General features: G+C 40.7%; 1 protein-coding gene across 21 annotated transcripts in view; it reads left to right on the forward strand.

The window, feature by feature from the left end:
• Nucleotides 1–24,426, forward strand: part of ablim1a (actin binding LIM protein 1a) — a 54,049-nt gene that overhangs the window by 16,212 nt on the left and 13,411 nt on the right. For 15 of the 21 annotated variants that reach the window (XR_012595272.1, XR_012595270.1, XR_012595271.1 and 12 more), the window contains exons 2-9: nucleotides 9,234–9,371; nucleotides 13,919–14,102; nucleotides 14,493–14,602; nucleotides 18,034–18,160; nucleotides 18,269–18,362; nucleotides 20,191–20,278; nucleotides 22,344–22,408; nucleotides 22,795–22,839. Coding sequence is in view for 13 of the 21 variants with exons in the window: in XM_074646677.1 (XP_074502778.1) it covers nucleotides 9,234–9,371; nucleotides 13,919–14,102; nucleotides 14,493–14,602; nucleotides 18,034–18,160; nucleotides 18,269–18,362; nucleotides 20,191–20,278; nucleotides 22,344–22,408; nucleotides 22,795–22,839 (851 nt within the window). In the remaining 8 variants the exon portion in view is untranslated. The remainder of the gene's footprint in view (nucleotides 1–9,233; nucleotides 9,372–13,918; nucleotides 14,103–14,492; nucleotides 14,603–18,033; nucleotides 18,161–18,268; nucleotides 18,363–20,190; nucleotides 20,279–22,343; nucleotides 22,409–22,794; nucleotides 22,840–24,426) is intronic. The other 6 variants (XR_012595273.1, XR_012595276.1, XM_074646675.1 and 3 more) reach the window with 1 other exon arrangement.

Consider the following 24,426-nt stretch of genomic DNA (forward strand, 5'->3'; position numbering starts at 1 on the left):
GACACAGGAGTGTGGGGCCGTCATTGAGAGGCAAAGAGCCAAGGCATTTATCAGCTCTACTTCTTCTGACACAATGGCGTTTGCAGTTCATGAAGCCACCATTGTCTCCTCTCAGATGAGTAACCCCTCTCTCTGTTTATCAGTATTATTATTATGTACCTGCCCAACAACAAATGCTCCGCACTGTGCCGTTCAACCATTCAGAACAGATCATTATTCCAAACCCAGGTCCCTGAGGATTAGTTATTCAAGGTTGGGGGGCCTGGTGGAGGCCGATAGGGTCCCCTCTCATGCGTTTGAAGTGCTTTGTCTGGGTGGTGGGGCAGAGGGGCGGGGAGGCGGTGAATACAGCCATACATATTCATGGAGGGGAGGGTTAAGAGCTGCTTGTTATGTCTGGATGATGAAGAGCTCCCAACGCCCTCCCCCCAAACTCATCCGATCACACTTTGGGATTTCACGATGGGCGTATTTCGTGCCCTTTGATATTCATTATGGGTCAGACCCCATTGGAATACTCCATCCCAAACTGGTTGGATTGGACAGATACTGGAGTAAAACGTGTGAAGATAGGAGGTTTCACGCGCTTCAACCGTTTCACAAGGGATAGTATGTCAGTCCGATGCTCAGAGAATAGCATTCTGATAACAAGGCGAGACTTCAGAGACCAGGTCCAAAGCACACTGGAGCACAAGGCAATCAACTTTATTAGAAGATTAATGTTTCGACGCAATGTGCGTCTTCATCAGAGTCCTGAGACTCTGAGCTCACATTATCTTAAATAACCTCCCTGATTGGGAACTGATTCAGCATTAGGGTTGGGACGAGTCATCTATGATTCGATACTATCACGATACTTGGGTGTCGATTCGATATGAATTGCGATTCGATATTACGATATACTGCATTTTTAAAATATTTTTTAACACTAGACCATGGGAAAAGGTTGAAACTTAAAGTGTTTCCATACTTTACTGTATGTGCAGTGTTTACCATGTTGGATTTAAAATGGGAGGGTGTAGGTTGTATCCACACGGACCCTCAGCTTTTTCGTATCGGCTCGCTGCGGCCAACTGCTGTTTGTTTTGGTATACGGAACAGATATGACGTTACATTACTCAGGCTATAATGGACCATGGGAAAAAGTTGAATCATACACTTATAAGGATATTTACTTAGAAAAATATCTAAATTAATAAAATAAAAATGTTTGATTTTCATTTTCATGAATGTAGTCAGAGATGTCCTGAAGTCAAATATATGTATGTGTAGTGTTTACCACTTTGGATTTAATATGTGAGGGTGCAGGTCGTATCCACGTGTCCTGCGTTTTCTGCTTTCTCGTCTCGGCTCACTGCAGCCGGCTGTTTGTTTTGGTTGACGGATACAGAACGGATATGACGTCACGTTACTCAGACTACAACAATAAAAGCGGTAACTTCCATCTATCTCAGCATAGACCAAAATTAAGCAAATATATCGATTCTGGCATTAAAAAAATCTATTTCAAAATCGTAAAAAAAAATAATCGCGATGCATAGGTGAATAAATTTTTTTCCCACCCCTAATTCTTACTAATATTTTCGGATACTTTTATATTTTACTTCTCTCTTTTTATTATTATTATATGATTGTTTACCCTGCCTACATGCAGATTATTGTTCCCTCCCCATCTTTCCAGCCGATGCTGAATCAGTTCCCAACTAGGGGAGGTTATTTAAGAGAACGTGAGTATCAGATCTGTTTGACTCTGACGAAGACACACGTGGCGTCGAAAGGTTAGTCTTCTAATGGAGTAAATAGTGTGTTTGTGTGAGTGTTTTGTTGTCTATGAAGCAGACACATCTGGGGCCAAAAGTGTTGGCATGGATGCCAAGAGTGGAGATGACTCTCTTCATCTGTCTCTCTTTGTAACACACACACACACACACACACACACACACACACACACACTCCTTCGGGGCTGTCTGAACAAACTCTTCTGTCTGTGACTCTTACAGTAACAAAGGCAGGGAGCGACTGAATATTTTATTAGACCTTTTCGTGTCTCATCTATTGTTTAATTGAATTCCCATTTCCCCCAGTGCATTTTGCAAACCACTAATATGGCTTTGCATTTCTCGGGGGTTCATATGAAGGAAATGAAGGCAGCAAATCACAAACTCTCTGTCAATAACCACGTTTTTTCTTTTGTTATTTACCAGCGAGGCTGGGGCACGTGTTACCGGGGAATATGTCCTCAGGGGGATTCAAGATGGCCTTCTTCACTTCCCTCCAGAGTATCATCTGCAGCCTCTATTATTGCCAACGCAGCTCAGCTCTGCTTAAATGGGTGGGGGGTGGGTGGGATGTTGGGGTGGAGAGAGCAGCCCCCTTTCCTCTACGCCTGGCTTTGGGATGCTCTGCTGGTTATTGTTCCCTCAGCGCCGTGGCTGTGTGTGTGTCAGTGTGTGTTCATTGTGTGTTTAGGCTCATATCAGTCACTTTATCCCCTGGTGATGAGGCAGGACAGATCACTCTGTCAGCACGGCCAACACATCCAGCCCAGAATGAGGAATGTGAGCAGCGGTTGGAAAAACTGTTCCACCGTATAGTTTCTCCGTGCTGACGTTGCTTCATGTACTTACTTATTTATAGCATTATATAATATACATTTGAGCAAATCAAGCGCCATTTTACTGCTATCACAAGAACCCCTAAAGACTAGATTCATTTCAAATCCATGTTATTGCAGCGAAATTGTCATGCTTTTGTAAACATAAGTGTGGAGGCCTGCTAAACGTTTGAAAGAGACCTCACCACTAATGGATTTATGTCCAAACAAGTCTCATAAATGGTTCAATCTGAATCCTTTGAGCAAATCAAACATCTCTTTTGATGTTTGCTTCCTTATTTTTTATGAATTACCATGTAAAGTACCCATCTCGGCTTGACTTTGCCACAGTCTCTCTCTCCCTCTGTGCAGCCACCGCTGAGCCAAACAGTCTACAGTGGAGGAGGCGGGGTTAAGCTGGAAAAACACACATAGATTCCCATCCAAAGCTAATTTTTTTAGATCCTGTGTGCATGGGATTTAAACATCTGTCTTGGATTTTTGTCAACCTGTTATGACGTTAGCAGTGTTGACTTTTCCATGCTGGGCTGTCCCCCGCCGACAGCACAACACTCTATGAAATGTTAAAAATAGTAAGTCGGCTATACAAATGGGCTCAAAGAGAGATTGTTGGCATCACATCAATGTTAAATGTATACTTTAAAGCTGCTCTCATCAATGTTTTTGTATGAACACTGGATAAAATGCGTAATGTGAAAGGTTTAGCGTGTAGTGACAAACCTACAGAGACTTATCACCACCTCTCTCTGCAGTCTCAGATCTACGGAGATTTTTAGTGTCTTTTAACACATTGCTTTGGTTTTAGGGCATGCAACTGTTTTAGTTCCCTGTCACCACTTTTATCAGTGTTGTTTCAGACGTAGCAGGCTGCTGTTTCAAGCAAAAAAAGCTTTGAAAACCTTCTTTACACTATCAGACCAGCACCAAACGTCAGACAGACAGCAGGCCAAACGTTGTGGCCTGCTGCGGCGGAGTTGTTTTTGTCCGTATGTCATGGTATTCTTTGGCCTGTTTGCCATCGGATAACATTATTGCCTGCACAAAAATACAGATCATGGTATAGAATTATGATTTTAAAAGTAGAAAAGTAGCTTACTTGAAAAAATATAAAAATCTCAAGTATACAAGTACCTGAAAAAAATGACTTAATTACGGTAACAAGAGTAGTTGTAGTTTGTTACTACAAACCCTGGTAGTATAAAGGATTACAATTTGAAATTCACTAATTTAATTACAGTTACTAATCCAGTTATTTTAACATTTGGGGTTACCAGGAGTTTGATGGAGGGTTGATATCAGTTTGGTCTCTCTGCGTTCAGTAGACAGACTGGTTCGGGTCGTGCAAGCAGGGACTTGAGCTGAAGGGGAGGCAGAGTCTCTCAAAGGGGAGAAATGCGACTCCCGGCAATTCCAAAGTTGTGTTATTCACATGTTTTCTCAGCCACGGGCACGCCTTCAGGAATAACCTAGTTTTGCTGAGAGTTGGAGGTGTGTGAACCGCACAGCTGAGGTCAGGACTTTCGGACAACTTTGTGCAGTCACCGAGGCTAAGCTAGCTGCTGGATCTCTCCAAACTGTAGGGCTGCCTGCTTTTTAAAGAGGACCTATGATGCTTTTGTGTTTTTTCCCTTTCCTTTAGAGCGTTATATAGTTTTTTGTGCATGTAAAAGGTCTGCAAAGTTACAAAGCCCAAAGTCCACGCCAAAGGGAGTTACTCTCCCCCTACAGAAACACTGCCTGAAACGCTTTGATTAAAGTCCTGCCTTTTCTTCCTTAACGTGGTGATGTCACCAAGTAACACATTTGCATAATGGCAAGAGTTTGTTTTGGTTGACCAATCACAACATTGGGGGCAGGAGTTCAAGCACAACGTTTCAGACAGAGGGTGAAAAGAGGTGCTGCAACACAGCCGGTATGAGAAAACTATGTCTCATTTTCTATTTCTACGTGTTAAATACAAAAGATGCAATATGTGGGTGGGGAAGATGTGGAGTTGTTTAGAAGCATCATTGACTGAGCTGGGCTGAGTAACAAAAGTAAAGTAGTGTAAAGTAATGTAATGCATTATGTTTGCTGCTGAGTAATTAATAAAGTGCAATAATTACTCTTTGAATGATTAAAGGATCATTTTGGCATTTTTCAACCTGGAACCTATTTTCCCGTGACTAATGGGGAAAACACTTTCATAATTGGTCCAGTATTGAGGGAGAACGCTGCAGCCTCCAGCTGCTAAATGGGCTGTAATGTAATTATTTGGGGCAACCTGGCACCGTCAGTTTATGTTCACTAAAAGTGCTTGTCTTTGCCACTGACAGGCTCAGATTGTCATTATAATGTAAGTATCTGACAACATTATGGAAAGGACCCTAAAGAGAAATAAAACGTTTTTCTTACCTTTGGCTTGATCCGGTCTGTTTGTCATTGTGTGTCTCGCTCGGAGAAGCCTCTCTCTTTTGCGTCACATCCACATCGTCAAAATCAGTTAAATATTCAGCCATGATATTGAAAATCTTTTAGATAACACTAAGCTATGCCTTCTCTGAAGGGTCCTTTCCATAATGTTGTCAGACACTTATAATAACAATCTGAGCCTGTCAGTGGCAAAACAAGCACTTTTAGTGGACGTAAATTGACGGTACCAGGTTGCCCCAAATGATTACATTACAGCCCGTTTAGCGGCTGCAGCGTTCTCCCTCAATACTGGACCAAAAGTGTTGTCCCCATTAGTCACTTTGACACAAAAACATGGGAAAATAGGATCCAGGTTGAAAAAATACCAAAGTTATCCTTTAATATGTATCCCCTACAGACAAGGCAAGAAATACAAGCAGTAAGACATTCAGGCAGGTTGTAAACTTATTTGAAAGAGAAAACAAAGGGGAATAGTAAAATTACAACACAAACTGTCCACTGTAAACTTCCATCACAATTTAAAGACCGAAATCCTGATTCAGCTTTGACCTTCCGTGCTAGTCTTGGCTACTTATGATTATTATCAACATTATTATCACCAAATACAGTGTGATCATCTGCTCATCTCATGCCCTGTCGGACTTTGTTGTAGTCATGTCTGTGTTTCCAGACCTTAGCAATTACTTAATTGAGTACATTGTTATCATTACTGATAGATGGCCAAACCCCAAAAAATTGTAATAAACTGGAATTTAGCATAGGTTATTGTAGGATGAATAGTTTGCATAAGGCTTAAAATGACTTGTTAGATTGGATATTTTTGCAGAGTGCAGTTACCCAGATGGCCTGTGTTTTTCTATGGAGGTGCAATGTCACACACACAGAGCTGCTGAGACTCAGTTCACTGTCTGGTTCACCCAGAGATGACTCATTGTCCTGCTGAGTGTAATCACATCAGAGACACCAGCCTGGAGACAGATCCTCTACCCTCTCGTACCCACATTCCTTCCAGCCTCCCTCCTCTAATCCCGTATTTTCTTTCACCATTTCTCACAACTTCTCTCACTTCCTTTTCAATCCAAATTATGAATAGACTGATGTTGTGAACTGTAACACTAAGAATTGGCACAGGACATTTTAGACTGCCCCCAAAGACTGGAAGAGAAAATAATGTTCTGAACACTGGGCTCTCTTCCTAATTTGATTTTTATTGCAATTAAACCACCTCTCAATATCAGAACGCCACCGCAACAGTAGAAGTGGGATGCAAGGTAGGCCAAGTCATCAATAATCCAGAGTAATGTCTCTCTTTGGTCGACCATCGATTGGTCATGATGCTATTTCTGTGCCTTTGGTGGTGTCTTATTTTAGCCTTGCAGACTAATGATTCATTGCAGAGCAGAACGAGCAGAGATCCTTTACTGTGTATTCAAAGTGTGTGTTTATCTTTGTTTGAAAAAGAGAGAGAAAGAGGAAATGAGAGGATGAGAGAGAGTGGCTGCCTTGCTAGTTAAAGCTTGTGAATGTGAAATAATCTGCTGGTTTGAGAACAGCTGATAAACTGTGTGCAGTGCGGCACTGCAGCAGTATTTACATCCCGTACGGTAGTGCTGGATTAATGTCTGTCTGTGTCAGGAACGCCCCAACTTTCTACTGAGGAGTGCCACCGGCTGGCGAGTCATGGATCTAAAGATAATACTGGATACTGCTTGTAGAGATAAAGCAAGTTGATAATAGCTTCTCTATCTTATATAATTATGACGGCCGTCACAATACCTCACATTAAGAAAGTGATGTCTAAATCTTGAGTCAGATTAAGATCTATGCATGCTGTGCAACCAGAGTCATTTTAAAATGTTGCCATTGAAGTAATCTATTTGACACCATTTGTAGTCATGCTGGTGGCACCAGTGTGGCTTTAGGGATAGCAATGTTGGTTGGTCCGCCACTTTGCTTCAGACTGAAATATCTCAACAGCTATGTGATGGATTGCTATGAAATTTGGTACAGCCATTCATCTTCCCCACAGAATGAAGCCTACTGACTTTGATGATCCTCTGATTTTTTCTCTAGCGCCACCAGCAAGTCAAAGTTTTCATGTATCCAGTGAAATATCTCAACATCTACTGGATGGATTGGCACAAAACTCGATCGACAGAAAAATAATCGTCAACTATTTTGATAATCGATTAATCATTAAAGCTGAAAATGCCAGGCTTCTTGCTTTTCTCTGTTTTTATATCATATTGAACTGAATATCTTTAGGTTTAGGACTGACAAAACAAGACATTTAAAGTCATCATCTTGGACTTTTAGATTTTGGGATGGCCGTTTTTCACTATTTTCTGACATTTTATGGATCAAACGATTAGTCGATTAATCTAGAAAATCAGCAGATTAATCGATTATGGAAATAATCTTTAGTTGCAGCCCGGGGTAACATTTGTGGCTTTGTGTGAACTCTCTCAACAACTATTGGATGGATTGCCATGTAATTTGGTCCAGATACACCCCTCACCCTCTTGCTTAACAATTAGGTCAAATGTTTACTTGATTATTTGTTTTTTGACCAAATTATAATCAGACTCTCTGTACTTTGTGTTTAATGGTAATTTTCTAGCATGCTAATGCACTAAACTACGTAAGATTGCTAAAATAGTAAACATTACACCAGCTAAACATCAGCATGTTAGCATTGTCACGAGTTCACGAGTTGGGACGTGTTTGCGGACGTTTTCAGAAATGGCGGAGGCCATGGAAGTCAATTTTTTCGGCGGATGTTAAGTAAGTGATAATGTACAGATAGCCGGTCATTGTTGTGAAATAAACCCTGACAGGGCGATGCAGGAGGGGTCTTGCATCGCCCTGAAGGGGTTTATTTCACAATAATGACCAGTTAGCTGTACACTATCTAGTTTATTACACAGATGCTTACTGAAGAAATCAATAATTTGATGCAAAAATGGTCCTCCAGAGTCTGACATCAGAACTGTGTCCATAGCAACGATCTGTTATACAAGGCAACAGTCTGTTATAAAGAAATAACAGACCATAGAACACTGTGATTGACCAATCAGAATTGAGTATTCAACAAAGCCGTGTAATCAATAAATATATAATAAGTAGATATTGTAATTTTAGCTGTATAAAGTTTTTCTTCGTAATTTTATAATATGTCTGAGGAAAATGTTGATATTCCCAACAGCCTCATCTTTTTTGTCTGTAATTATGCCTACGCTGCATTACGTTACCCGCTCGCTAGCTTGCTAAATTCTTGCCTAGCAGGGGTTTTCTCACGACTTAACCACTTGAACATCAAGCATATCGTGTACACGACTTCCCATGTCATAACCACAAGCTCACAAATTTAATTTGAAGGCAGCAATATTCTTCTGCAATGTTGCTTTTCTACATCACATTCTGACCTTATTCTTGTTTTCCTTGTATCTGCACACAGGCAGTGTAGTTGGAAATAAAAAAGGCCTTTAGGGGAATGTATTTAACAACTGTTATTTATTTAATTCACACATTTGTTCCACAGAGTGAGCTATTCAATCGCAGCAAACATTAAGTCGCTCGGTGTTAATGTTATCTGAGCTGAGTGCCATGCTCTGCTTACTGTCAAACACTTGACATCCACTGGGAAGAATGGAACACTTCACGAGCCCAAAAAGCATGGGACAAGCTGTGTTTGACACTAAAACTTCTAAATCCAAACATGGCAATAAGAAGCCCAATATAGTATGCACTGCAAAATGATTTCTGGGAACATAATCAAGGCATAGACAGCAAACGGCCCTTGATATTTTCCTTTGAGGATGAAAGTACAGTAAACTCAATAGCAGAACTGATTTTATCAATACCCTCTTAGTGTGCCATTTACCAAGCCCTGCTCCCCTCAGCATTTTGCCTCTCCATCCTCCACTGATCAAGACAGACTATATTTAGGTTGTTGCTCTCTAGAGATCCTATCTGGGCCGTGAACCCCAAATAGTGCCGTCCTGCTCAATGTTGTTCTTTTTTTACCCTGACAGGCTCTCAGCAGTTGGTCTTTTTCTCTGGAGTCTGTGTGATGTTGCAAATTCAGATTCTCACACACAGCTTAAAAAAAAACATAAAAGCAACGTTACAAAAACAGCACTGAGCGACCAAGATGACTCATCAACATTACAGTTCAATAGTAATGTGAACGTCTCCTCTCTTGCAGTGGCTCATGCGCAGGACACACAGCACCACTCCACAGAGAAGCCCCTGATTCAGTGCTACAAGTGCGGGGAGCCATGTAAGGGCGAGGTGCTGCGGGTGCAGAACAAGCACTTCCACCTCAAGTGCTTCACCTGTAAAGGTACGGGCGTTTTATGTGACTAAATACCTGGTGTTGAATGGGTTTCACTACTGCTTGTGATTTGGCTCAGCTTTACTCCATGTGAGACAACCTTGATATTATGATCAAAAAGGCTGGCCCTTGGTAAGTAAGTAGGGTGACCATATTTTCAGACCCCCAACCTGGACCCTTAAATGTACCGCAGGTTCATGCACGTGCACATGTATGCGCTTATGCAAACACCGTAGGTGCTTATCAGGATTGGGGACAATTATTTCAGTGCTTAGCACACCTAGTGAGTGCACTTTTCAACACCAGCACCTCAGAAAATGGAAAATTGTTTTTTCTCCCAAAATCCACCAAAACAGAGTTTATTTGAAAACTGTTTAATAGCACTAGTAAACACAACACATTTGCATTGCATTGGTGTAATGTAACATATGTATTGATTGTCAGATACCTTTTAAAACTAAACACAAGATATTTGTCAGTGTGCACAAGCGCAGGCTGCCGGCTAAATGGCCGACTGTGACACATTCTCTGCATTTGTATATTGCTATCTGGCCATCTTAATATGATCTTTTATGTCAGCATTTCCACTATGCACGACCAAAAATGTAGGCTACTCTTGCAGTGTGTACAGAACGCAGCATTTTAGTGACCGGCTACTTTACGAAGCCTCTTGGAGCTCTTTAGAAAAGACCGACTCCTCGGCATGACAGAAAGAGACGCAAGCGACATAGCAACAGCCTTGACAACGATACATTGATTGACACACGTACAGACACTTACAGTGTTGAATTTAGACGCATTGTTTGTTTTCATATTGCATTAGGTAATAATGGGTGGGACAGAACATGATAAACGTCTATGTAAGCTTTGAAAACAAGTATTATTATTATTATTATTTCAGTTGTGGTGAAAACCGGGACATTTTAGTGTTTTACAGATATTTGTCGGGACTCGGGATACGCAGCTTGAAACTGGGACAATCCTGGACAAACTGGGACGTCTGGTCACTGTATAAATAAGTTATGTGTTTACAATATAAAATTGAGCCATCAGACAGCTTATTTTTTCTGAATTGTAGAAGAATAATGTGGGAGTTGTGTGAAAATTGCCAGCTAAGGTGTGAAGTTTTAAAATTCATAGCTGATTTCATACTGTCACAATATAGTAGGACATTTGCTTGCTTTCATTCAGCACATGCAGCCTATTGATGCTGTGTTTTGCAAAATATGATTCTTCCCCGTGATGTAGGGTATGATAGTTCACAGGTAATAGGTTCATAGAGGAATCTAATTAGGTAAAAAAGGCAAAAGTGCAAATGAACAAATGTTCTTTTTCCACGACTGTCCCAAAAAGCGGTCCCTAAGGGCCACGCCGTCCTTTCCATCCTCCTCTAACGAGCAGCATGAGTCATCTTCACTTCTCAGACCTACATACCTCAATTAAAGTATGGACCAGACCGCTATGACAAGTGACGATGCAAATCCTTCTGCGTTTAGCCTTATTACTGATGGATTTCTGGCATAATTGCGATGTAGCTGCCCACGGCTGGCCAGGCAATCTCACTCGTCTGAACCTGCCTCGCCGAAGCCCCTGTAGTTAATCTGTGACTGGAGCAACAAGGGCCCAGAATAACACACACTGAGATTAGCACCTAATTCTGTCCTTTAGTGGTAGACATGCCTTTAGAGAGTCAGTGGTACTAAAAATGTATATGCACACGAGTTAGTGGCTGCCAAAGAAGACACGAGGACTGCTTTAATAGCCAAAAGACACACTGTCTTAGTCCTTGCTCTAAATTTATATGTGCTGTTGTGTGTCTCCAACTTGTAGGACTAATAATGCCGTAACAGTCAGTTGTGGTCAGGTCCGGTGGACTAAGTTTATTGACAGCCATACTATATCCCCTTGGCAGACAAATCCCAAACAGCCGCTCTTTGCATGCGTTTATTTCATTCCATGAAATGCACAAAAGCAAAACCTTTCAATTTCACTTTCATTTCAATTTCATGAGTTGACCCTCTTAACTTTCCAAAGAGGCATTTAATGTGATGGCACGCATCTGTTGAAAAGCGGAGGTGGCTGGACATCACAGTAAAAGGTCACCAAATCTCCACTGCTGGTTTTCTCTCGACTCATAGCTTACAAGCTAATCTCATCACCCCTGAGCCCTAATGCAATTAAATCTGATTCTCTCCCTCACTCGCTACCATTCATCCCCAGGATTTAGCGTGGCTCATTGCATAAGAATGATTAGGTGCAGTCATCTCAAACATCAAAATATTTTCCCTCTTAGCCGTGGCATTTCCAAAAGGCTATTAAATTCCCAGGCTCACTCTGTGGTGCTGGAATGGTGGACTGCATGGCTCGTGTGATCGTTATGTGGTTGAAATACTTGACATATACAGACACGCCTTATGTCTGATCGAACCATATGTGTGGTTAACTCAACATGTGCAGCAGTCAGTGAGTCGTGATGAATGGGAAAATTACGAGAATATAATGTGAAATGGAAAAAAAGTGCTTATTTTAAGCCATGCATTTTTTTAATTAGCCTCCAAACCCCAAAATGTACCCCCAAATCAACCACCAAAGGGAGCATGTCATCAGAACTACAACATATGTTGAAGCATGGGAAAACATGGATTTTTCCATGTGGGTCTGTCTGTTTGTCGGTATCAGTCCACCATTTTGGTCCAGACTGAAAAACTAACAACAACTATTTGATGGATTGCCATGACATTTTGTACAGACATTTATTGTTCCCAGAAGATGAATCCTATTGACTTTGCTGATCCCCTGACTTTTCCTCCAGCGCCACCATGAGGTTGACATTTGTATTTTGGATTTAAATGTCTCAACAACTGTGAGATGTAGTGTGGCCTCACTGAGTTGCAAGCATGGCTCTAGGTAGGCCTATTAGTCATAGACTGTATATATGGATGGACGACGCGTCTCCATTTCCTCACACTGTACAAAAGTGAAGCCAAAATATCCCAGATACGGGAGCTGACATCTTGAGATTTTTACGTAATTTGGAGCTAGAGTCTGTGCAGTAGTGATCGGGGACTGGAGCCATGGTATCGAGGTCGCACCCACAGTCCCACCCGAGCCAATCACAAGCCACCTAGCTCTTATGTTATCACCACGGTAGCTAGAAAGACACAACAACTAGCTAACCATAATGTCTCTATAACTACATTTATGATCAAATTGACACATGTTCTATTACACAGACTTGTGACGATTATGGAAAGTTGAAGGTACATCTCCTCTCTTGTACAATTCCCGAGCCTCCGACTCCTCGACTACTTCACTCAGGGCAGCTGTCAATCACAGCTGTCAATCATGACGTATCACCTCCTTTTTATAGCATCAAATAACTTACTAAAACCAAAGTTATCAGAAAAATTAACACTTGAACATACATCAGTGTGATAAGAACTACCTAAAATGACAGAAAACATCCATTGGAAAAATTCATTTGTGGTGTATTTTGACTTTTTGTTTGGCCCATGTCCCATCATAACTTGGATGGGGCAGGCTTTGTGACCTATACTGCAGCCAGCCACCAGGGGGCGATCGAGATGTTTTGGCTTCACTTTTGGGGAGCTCTCATGTTGTCTATCTTTATATACAGTGTATGGTATTGGTCTTGTTTTATTGTAAACATGTGATTTGAGCATATCACACAGTTGATGGTCGAAGCAAGTTAAAAACTGCCGTGTTTCATGATGGACCAGCCCAAAAGTGAAAAGCCATGAATCCTTACCCACCCCGAGTGTCTCTGCTTGATATCACAGAGATGAAAGCCATTATAGTATTCCACATTAAAATGTTTGATTTCCATATTTCCTCCGATATAGACCTTTTTATTGCCATTATGTTGCTAGGGCAACTTATGTGTTAACAAACATTGCAACAGGAAATACACATTTAGAATATTTATGTTGTCAAGTTTGACAAGGTCTATCGTAAATCTTTCCTAGTAAAACACGATAACAGCGTCACACCAACATTAAAATACCCCAATTGTTCCCTAATTACTATTTCTGCCTTTGCCAGTCTTTCATGTTTGTGTAGATGACAAGGTTATATTTGAATTGAAGGAAGCTTGTTGGAGTATTTAGAGCCAGTTATCTTCAGAAACAGATCAGGGCCATTTCCCGGGCTGCACAATTGTAGAATTGTTGTTGCATTGAACGCTCTTCCTCCTCCACACCGACAATGAAAAGACCTTGCAGTGGTAGAGCCGATTAATCGACACCAGCCCTCAATGCAGAGTTCCTTCAAAGGGAGGTTTGGCTTTTTTTCATTGTGACTGTGAACACTGATGAAAGGATTTTACATTCCGCTTCACATTGTAACGCACACAACTGTTAAAATGTATTTCTCAGCATCCATTTCATGCGTTCAGTGAGCCTCTCAGGATTACACAGACTAGCAAGTCTTAACAAAGCCATTGATGCGTGGAGGAGTTGGGTGGCTTGATGTGTTATATGGGCAGAGCACTAAATGACCTGACTCGCAGAGTGACAATGTGTGTGTGTCCCGTACAGTGTGCGGCTGTGACCTCGCCCAGGGGGGTTTCTTCATGAAGAATGGAGAGTATCTGTGCACGCTGGACTACCAACGCATGCACGGCACCCGCTGCAATGGCTGTGGGGACTTTGTGGAGGGGGAAGTGGTCACTGCCCTGGGCAAGACGTACCACCCTGCCTGCTTCGTCTGCACCATCTGCAAGTAAGACTCATTTTACATTAGCTGAGTTACCTAGATCTTAATTTGTTGCATTTTTAGTACAGCTTTCCAAAACAGCAATAATGAAATTCTGCTCAGAAATATGTGAAGTGAAAAACAAACAAAGTCTAAGATGGCAGGAATCCCAGTAGACAGTGTACAGTAGGATACCATGCTGTGTGTTACGTCTGCGTCATCTGTCTAAATGGCCTCCTCAGGCGCAGTGTTGACACACATGCTAGAACTGCTGTTGATGAAATTGTGACAGGTCCTGTCATCTTAAGCCCCATCAGACTGCCTGCAAGCCAATAATAAGCTAATAAACTCTTCCACTTACCTCTGGGCCATAGCTCATGTCTTGTTGACCGATTGTTCATGTCACCAATCTTTCAGACGACCGTTCCCCGCCGGGGACAGGGTGACCTTCAACGGGAAGGACTGCCTGTGTCAGTACTGTGTCGAGCCCATGTCTCCGGGACCAAAGGACATCCTGGGCTCCAGCAGTAAGTTATCTAATACACACATTCACACAGTTTTAATGCACAGGAAGCCATTCGCTGAAGTGGGAAGTTTGCAGTAGGATTCATAGTGAAAGTGGTTTATTTGAAGGAGTTAAAAAAAAGTTTTTAGAAAAACAAAAAGTCTGGAAAATGTCAGTCAAGTCTGGAGCTTTCAGGTATGATTCATGCATGACATTTAATGTAGCTGTGATATTTGTGCGGTGAAGAATAATATTCAGGTTTACATCAGTCAAGCTTGCCCACACATTATTAGTATATGGACTTGTGAACATTAACCCCTTCACAAGCAGCAGCCGGTTGGTTGGCCAGTCATTACCAACTTGTGCTGTGCAGCCAAACATTGTTCAAACTAATGTAACTTTACCTTGAATGCTAGTAGAGATCTAGAAGTTTCCAAAATAAAAATGTCAGGCTGAATTTTGGGGAAAAGTGTATAAAATGAGGCACATCTAGAATATTTCTATTTTATGAAACCAGGCTAAAAAAAAGGAGTTTTTTGACTGTTATCAGGCCATTAAATAGGGCGTTATTGGTTGCTATGAGCACCATAGATGTGGGTCAATAGGGGCCTACTACACCCAATAGTAGGTTTAGAGAAGTAGTAGTAGTAGGGTAGAGGTTTGGGGCGATGGATGGACACAAAACAAAGAGTTTTCACCCAGGAGACCAGGGTGCGCATCTTCTGTGAAACCAATAAGAAATAAGTTTGACTTTCATTTTTTAAACATATTTTAAGCCATTGTTTTTCGTTGCCTAAACCTAAAGAAGTTGTCGATTTTTTGCCTAAAGCTAAAGAAGGTTTTTTGTTTGTGTTCCAAAATGTAACATTTCATTCAGTTTCACGTTTACGTTATATTCGCTTTCATTTTACAATGTAATAGATGTAGTAGGCCCCTATTGACCCATATCTATGGGCATATCCCAAGGCGACCGATAACGCCTATTTAATGGCCTGATAACGGTTGAATTGGGTGGAAAATTTCACTCAGTGATGACTTTTCCAACCTTAAAGATACTTAAAGTAATAGTTCGACATGTTGGTGAATACACTACACATGTTCTTTTTCTGAGAGTTAGCTGTAAAGATTGATACCGCTCATATCTGTATGGTAAATATGAAGCTCAAGCTAGCCCCGCTTAGCAAACCTACTGCTTGTCGATTTTACACTTTGGTTTTTGTGTCGATTAAAAAAATGAGATAAGACGTTTTAACTAATGAGGTGTAGTTGCTGGTAAGCAGATTGTGGAAACTTTGAACAGAGCCAGGATAGCTGTTCGCCCGTTTCCTGCAGCTGCTAAGCTAAGCTAAGTGACTGCTGGCTATAGCTTGATATTGAACAGACATATGGAAGCAGTGTTATTCTTCTCCTCTAGCTCTCAGTAAGAGCGAATAAGCATATTTCTCTAAAGGTCAAACCATTCCTCTAAGAGGAAATAAAAGCGGATAAATGTTAGAGGGTTCCACATAAAGAAAATACGGTGTGTTTACAGTTATGCCTGAAGACTGAATGATGTCGCGGTATCATTCAGTCTCTCCTCTTCTCTGTAAACGCAGCCTTGTGTTGGACCAGCCATGTTCCTTTATGAATAACACCAAGACAGGCCTTGCTAAATAATGCATGGCCATGCATTTCCTCTCCTCTGGAACAGGGAGTGTGCAGCCCTCGAACCCCTCCTCATCCCAACTCCTCTCATCCTCCCTCTTTCTCTCTTCCTGTTCTTTCCCTCCCTCACCCCCAGCGGTCTCTCTGTTGGCGTTTGAAGAGCTTTTAGACAAGGTCACCTATAAATAAGGCATGCTGATTCTCCTCACGTCATCATCGCAGCCTCGTTATGCCTTACGTAGTTATCGTCCCCTGTGGTTGCAGTGGGCTCTGTGTTGCTTTCATCCTCTATTCATTAAAGAAGAGATGACAGGAAGATTGTTCGTTTAGAAACCAACCTCTTGCACTTTTAGAGCCTCAGGATCCCTCTTGGATATGGAAGGAGCTTTAAGACAGAGATGCGGATGATGGAAAGAGGCAGCTGTCAGGACATTGCTTGTTACACTCTATCACCATCTAGTGTCTCGGGTCAGAACTGACAACGTGTCTCATCCTTTGCATGCAATAATTTCTACATTACAAGTAAAAATCCTGCATGAAAAATCCTACTTATGTAAAAGTACATCAGCAGCATAGTATTAGCAGCAACAGGTAGTTAAAGTATTAAAGTAAAAGTACTGTTTTGGACCCTCTGACTGATATGTTATTATATATGACACAATTAGATTATTGTTATTGTTACTGTTTTAGCTGCCGGAGGTGGAGATGGTTGAAACTATTTTATGATGTACAGTTTTATATACAGAGACACCAGATACAGTATATCTGAGGGGTTGTGAGGTGATTAATGGGAGAGGAAAGAAGGAAAAAACAAAGTTCTGATACACAAATCTGTTTTAAGTTTTGGGATTTTTTCTCTAATCTTTGATTTTTGGTGAGATATTGGATCATTTATTTATTTATTTATGACATGAAACCATGTGAGAAGTTAAGAGGGAAAAATCAATATTTGGTGGAGCTGTTAACAACTCATAGACATCTAAAATGTGACCCTGACTACACACTGCTTTTTGTAAGACGTCAGAATCCAAAAAGGTTGGAAACCACTGGTTTAATCTTTAACAGTGTGTTGTATTTTAATACAATTTTTATAATTTCCTCCTCCAAAAAAGAGGAGGTCTGTGCGGTTCTTTCTTCAGAATAAACACAGTTTCTTGCACAATCTTTTCAAGGTTCCTATACTTGTGATAATGTGGTGCTGATGTGCCAAAAGATTAAGTATTTCGTTATTTGTGAAGCCTATACTAAAGTATAATTTCACAAGATGCTCCACGTTCCTCATTTTCACACAGGCGGCAAGCTGCTCTATTTCCCCTCTAAAATAACATGTAAAATTACTACTTTATAATATTATGACTTTATTCTCATAATACTACAACTTTTTTCTCTTAAACTTATGACTTTATTTTTTACAATATTATGACTTTATTCTCATAATATTACGACTTTTTTTCTCGTAATCTTGTGACTTTATTTTCATAATATTATGACTTTATTCTCGAAATCACAGATTTATTTATTTTTCCTCAATGTAGCCCTAGTACTCGAAAATGGAAAAATGGAAAATGGAAAATACTCAATTAAAGTACAAGTACCTCAAAATTGTACTTAAGTACAGTACTTGAGTAAATGTACTTGTACACCACTGTTCCTCGGTTAATATTGTGAGCCCATTAAAGGCTGTTTTTACATGAAACAAACTTTCACTCAAGCATTAATTCCCTCTACAGGTATTGCTCTGCGATTGTATTTTCTTGTAGTTTTTTGTTGTGAGAACACTTAACGTTACGCCACTTTTGCTTTCCGCAGATTGTGCAGGATGTGGTCGAGACATTAAGAACGGACAGGCTCTTCTAGCGCTGGACAAACAGTGGCATCTGGGCTGCTTTAAGTGTAAGGCCTGCAACAAAGTGCTGACCGGGGAGTACATCAGCAAGTAAGCAGCTCAAATCCACTGTAATTACAGGCTGCTTGGTCAAATTCGGGCCTGCGTGATGTTCACACACGATATGATGTTTCACTGTCACTGTCTGGCTCCTCTCAGGGACGGCGCCCCCTACTGTGAGAAGGACTACCAGATCCATTTTGGAGTTCAGTGTGAGGCGTGTCATCAGTTCATCACAGGGAAGGTGCTAGAGGTAAAGACACACACACATCACACTCTTCAACATCCCTCTGATTGGCTCAGTAGTACAGGCAGATGTCTCTCTGTGCAGCCTGATGTGGGATTTATAATATACTTCTGGATTTCATATTAGTCCTGGCTAAGGTACGTTTGAAAGAGGTTTGAGTCCTTAAGGTTTATTTAAGGGCTACAATTACAGAAGATAAATTTGAAAAGTAGACCTAAAGTTTAAAATTAATGTTTGCATTATGTAGATTTACAGAAATAAGTTAAGACAGTTTGAGAGTTGGTCGTAACGTCGAAATTCTGCTCATCATTAAGACAGAGGATGTTGCTTCGGAGTGGAATTGTGAAATGTAGTTTGATAATCTCCGGTGTAATCTCTTCGTCGCAGAGCCAAATAGACTCTTGACATGACGGCGTTCAACTAAAAGATTAATTCTTAGCAGATTTTTCCAACTCTGCCTAAACACACATGCTTGCACACGGCCGTACACGCTTGCTTTGCCACACAAATTATATAAATATTACATAAAACACCTAATGTGATCTGACATTTAGGAAGTGATCCGTATTCATTAATGCCGTATGTCGTGCAGCTGTTATGAAACTCTCATTTAAACGTTATTAACGTCGTCTGAGTTTATGTAAAACATTAGCAGCACCTCTCTGTGTTCGCATGGTCTCTTGAACTAGTGTTTGTTCTGCAGACAGTGATCCAATCAGACACAGAGTTATGTGTCATTTAATGGTATGAAAATGTCACTGCTCGCCAGCCAGCCAGGCTTATAGTAATCCAGCACTAAGGCAGGCCTTTATGACAATAGGAAATGGAGCCAGTGGATCAGAAGGGCCAAAGCCGTAGAAGTCTGTCTGATGGTCTAATCACTGACCCAAGACTCGGGTCAAATACCATGTAGCCATTGGTGGGTTTTGCAAACCGTCTGCTCCTCTGGGAGTGCAATTTGAAAGGCTTATTAATGCAGGGTAATTAATGCAGCTATTAAAAGCTGAGAGAAATAGGGAGAGCATTTAATGGCATACTACACACATAGCATAAGCAGCTTTATTATTCCTGAGAGACATATTCTGTTTTACGTGTAATGGGTGGGAGGTGCTGTGAAGTGCTACTATAGCCGCTCTGTATAAATGTAAAAATGAAAATATTATTCAGTGGCTCCATATCACTGAGTGGCCACTTGCCAGCTGCAATGTTACTGAGGGTTGTTATACAGCAGGTCCAAATTTCATTTGGGTATTTTATCATCCTCGGTCAAAGTCACAGAGGCTTCATAATGGTGCTCCCTGCATGCAAAGTGCCACATCAATGTAGATGGAAATTCATGCGCTGCAGCCGTCAGATCGTTTTATTGGATCAAATTATGCAGGTTATCACAAAGAGGAAACACTCGGATATAGAAGGCAGGTTGTGTGTGTCAAACAGGAAGTATTTGGTCATGTTTAATAATAACAATCTTACCATAAATGCATAAAATAATCTCACATTCCCTCATGAACTGTTGAGAAACACCTTATTAACATTAAACCAGCAGAGCAGTTTCAGAGGAAAACATTCACCAACGGCTGCCGGGTGTCACAATTTCATCAACAGCAGTTCTTGAAGGAAGAGAGATCAGTTACACAGGATCTGATGAAACTATCCGTTGCACTAACAGGGTGAGAGGGAGGGAAATGTAGCTGAGAGAAGGTAGAGCACTGCAGGTTTATTTATTTCCTGGAAGACGCAGCTCCGCTTCACTCCCTTTACTGCAGGCTTCATTGATCTTCTTTTTCCTGTGATGTGTCAAGGTGTGTTTTGAGCGCTCTGTGTTTTTTTCCAGGCAGGAGATAAGCACTACCACCCCAGCTGTGCGAGATGCAGCAGGTGCAATCAGATGTTCACAGAAGGAGAAGAGATGTATCTGCAAGGTGAGCGGACCTACTGGCACTGTCACTGCCACTCGAAAACTTTTGTTGCTCCACTTTTCGTTTTTTTTTTTTAACGAAAACTGAAGAGTTGCACGCTCCTCTGTAGATTGAGTATAGCTTAGGGGTATGAAACCTGTCGGTGTGGGGATTACTATTAATAGTACAACAAGCCTATGAATTTATAAGTAAAATATTATTATTATCCGTGTGATAAGTCTGCTTATATGCTGTGCTGCTGACACTGTACTGAGCATTTATATTAATGCAGTACTGGAAATAAATTCCCCCGACTCGAGTAAAGGGAAGTAAAAAGCGTCTTAAATGTCTTAGTAAAGTGTTGGGCCACAACAAGACGACAGAACAGCTTTAATGCTCCTTCTATAAGTCTCTGAATCTACTAAAGATTTGAACCCAATTCTTTCAAAAGATATTCACTCATTTGATGTTATGAGGACGGCGATGATGTCGAACATGTCACTCCAAAATCTTCCTTAGGTGTTCAGTTGGGTTGAGATCTGGTGACTGCGAAGGCCATACAGGTCATACTCAGTGACCCCTTATATTTTGCGTTGTGTAGAAGCATCTGCATTTGTGTCTCCACTCATTTATGTAGTTTTTTATTTTTTTTATTTCCTGCACAAGGTCAGAACTGAAAATGCAACATTTCAGTCATAGATCTTCGTCACCTCAACAATATGAAATATGATGCCACTGCAGCACTATTGTACACACATGCACCTCTACACACAACAAACAGCGATATCCGTCTGAGAACAACTAATAATTTTAATTTATTTGTATTGTATATTAATAATGAATAATGTTGTGGGATAAGTCCTTATTTCATGGGCTATTTGGGGATTTATACTTTATTATTACATACTTATATATTGAAAAAAAAGCATTCAAATACAGATTTGGAGGTTGATTACCATGGCAACGCTCAAAGCTTTGATGCATTCGGGTCAGCCCTAGAGATGTCAGAACGAGGGGGCTGCCACATAGTCAGCACTCCAAGCAGATGGGGGTTCAGTGCCTTGCTCAAGGCCACCTCGGCAGTGCCCAGAAGGTGAACAGGCAGCTCCCCAGCTACCAGCCCACACTCTGTAACATGGTCCAAGTCGGACTTGAAACGGCCAGCCAAGTCCCTACAGACAGCTACTGCTACCCAGGAGTCAAAACACCTGAGACAATTACACCATCAAATATAAAACAAACAATAAAAACAATAAAATATAAAATAAAAAGATACAGGTCTGGCAATAAAAAATAGGTGCTTTTGTTTTTTAATCAATAATTGATTGTGTAATTGTCTCAGGTATTTTAAATGTAACTCTATTTTTATTAGTTGTTGCAGCCTGTGTCCCGAGTGCAATGATGATGTTTCATATTGTGAGTTTGATGCTTGATGAAGGTCAATACACATAGTGCTCACAGTGTGCAGGAATATAAATTGTCTTTTGCATTTTCATGCCTCCGCACCGGCAACAGCTGTGGCCGGAGGCATTATGTTTTCGGATTGTCCGACCATGCGGACCATTCTTGTGAATGTGATATCTTGAATTTCTTCAAAATTGGCACAAACGTCCACCTGGACTCAAGGATGAATAGATTTGATTTTGGTGGTCAAAGGTCAAGGTCACTGTGACCTCACAAAATACATTTTGAGCTATAAATCAAGAATTAATTTGCTAATTATGACGATTTCACATAAATGTCTAATAAGATAAAATGATGACATTTTGGACAGATATGGATGTAAACTGCAGCTTGACTGGTATGTGGAGGCATACAACCGCGAGGCGATAATTCTAGTTTCCTATCTAGTGGATACCAGATGTGTTTTAGACAGCCTTTAATTAAGTCCGTTAATAACCCATGTAATAATCCATTTGTCACCCATCTGTGCAGAATATGGATATTAATAACAGCAGTCTATCTCAGAACATTTCAAACACACTGTTGGAACATATTTAGTCATGTATGAAAAAATGCATTTGAATAATATGAATATACTTTACTGCCATATGTTTCTTTGAACGTATTTTCTCTCTGTCCTCCTCAGGATCGACAGTGTGGCATCCCGGCTGCAAGAACACCACCAGAACAGAGGAGAGACACAGGGAGCGGGTAGGAATCTGGGGCGTCACTGACTCCATTATCCATGACTTTGTCCTGACTGAAAGCACCTTTCTGTTCACGTCTCATGACAATGTTTTCCTGGAAAAGATAGAAATTCGGAATATGTCTCGAGGGATTCTGCATGGGCTGTTCCTGCTCCCTCGATGAATTGTTAAACCTTTACCTACTGTGGTTCACATGTGCCTATTGAGGCGGTGTGTGTGTGTGTGTGTGTGTGTGTGTGTGTGTGTGTGTGCCTTTGCATGCATGTATAAATATTTGTTGATGTGCATATTTACATGTTGGCCTTGGTGTATGTGTGAACTGTGAGTCGGGCTGGAGAGGCACAACCCCTGTGTGATGTCCTGTGAACCCCCCTCTCCCTTCCTCCACAGCTATTGCCTCCGTCCCTCTTATTCCTCCAAAAAACACAAAGGCAGGTACTGTATTCGCTATTGGCTATGAGATGGCATCATCCTGTGTTCCACCATGTACATAGGACACTGTACTGCACTGTAGGCTGCCACCTGCTGGAGACAGCCTGCAGTGCCCTCTTTGTGTGTCACATGGAGCCATTCAGTCTTGTCTATTAACGCCTTAGACCAGTGGTTCCCAACCTTTTTCCTTCAGGGACCCCTTTTCTATCATTGATTAAACTGACGACCCCTAACTAAGTGACATTTAATGGATATTTCACATTATATTCAAAGCATAACAATAACAGTACTGAACAACTGATAAACTGTAAAATTAACCCACATAGTGAACACAATAAGTGCAGGAAGTTTGTGTAAAACGAGCAAATTTGGATGAATTTTGAGCAGATTATTTCCAGAGAATTGTATCAGAGCTGAATTCCCACCCCCCCCTTTTTTAAGGAACTTTTGATACAAATCTCTGCCTGTATTATGTATTTTTGGTAACACTTCATTTTACAGGTCCGCAAATTTCATAGTAATTAGGTATCAATATTTTCCTCGAAAATTTATTTTTTATTAACATTATTTAATAATTATATTCTGCTATTTCCCAATAGCTGGTAATTTATTTAATACATTTCCAGGAAAAGAATACAAAGTTAATTGATATGCTTTATTTCTATGTCTGCTGATAAATAGATAATAATTAGTAAATAACTTATTTGCCTCCGATGAAGAGCAGCGCACAGCCGCTTCTCAAGCCTCAGGGCCCTATTTTACCAATTATATGCTATTTTAGCATATAATTATTAAATAATGTTTATTATAAAGTAATTTGCGATACATTTCGAGGTAAATATTGGGGTAAATTGGCAGTAATTCCAAAGAAATTTCAAATAGGTTACTTGCTAATTATCACCTAATTACCATGAAATGTGTGGACCTGTAAAATGAAGTGTTACCGTATTTTTTTTTTAACAATTATATATTTTTAATAGGCTACTTTTTTATTTTCTTCTCCCTGACGCTTGGCCATTGTTCTATTAGCTCTTTGGTTGTTGTCTTGCGTATTTTTCAAATTTTTAAGTTTATATTTTAAACAGAAATGAATGAAAATGCTGAGATATAGAACCCCTTAAAATCAAGCCCCCCCATTAAGCTTTGGCGACCCGTAGTGGGGGTCGGGACCCCCAGGTTGGGAACCAGTGCCTTAGACTACACTCATATCAAAGGTGCATGAGCAAAGATATGTGCACATTTGGAGGAGCAGACAAACATCACAGATGACTAATTTCCAAATCCCCAGTCACCCATTAGGTGAAAAGCTCATTTAATTACGCTACACTCAGACCTGCTGCTGCCATCCAAACTGTTCATTTCCCATAAACAGGCATGAGGTCTTTAAGAACATAAAATCACAGCGCTAAAGCACTCATTCACTTTGCAAATTTGCAAATGAATGACCTAATCATGAAATGACATGTTAGTATTTCAAAGTACCTCATGTTATTAATGAAACGTAAATACGGGGTTTGCAATTCCCCCTCATCGCTCATACAGTATAAAAGCCTAATGTTGGAGTGTTTTGGGTGATAATCACGGTGATGT

This window comes from Sebastes fasciatus, chromosome 9, assembly GCF_043250625.1.
Source record: "Sebastes fasciatus isolate fSebFas1 chromosome 9, fSebFas1.pri, whole genome shotgun sequence".
NCBI lineage: Eukaryota > Metazoa > Chordata > Actinopteri > Perciformes > Sebastidae > Sebastes > Sebastes fasciatus.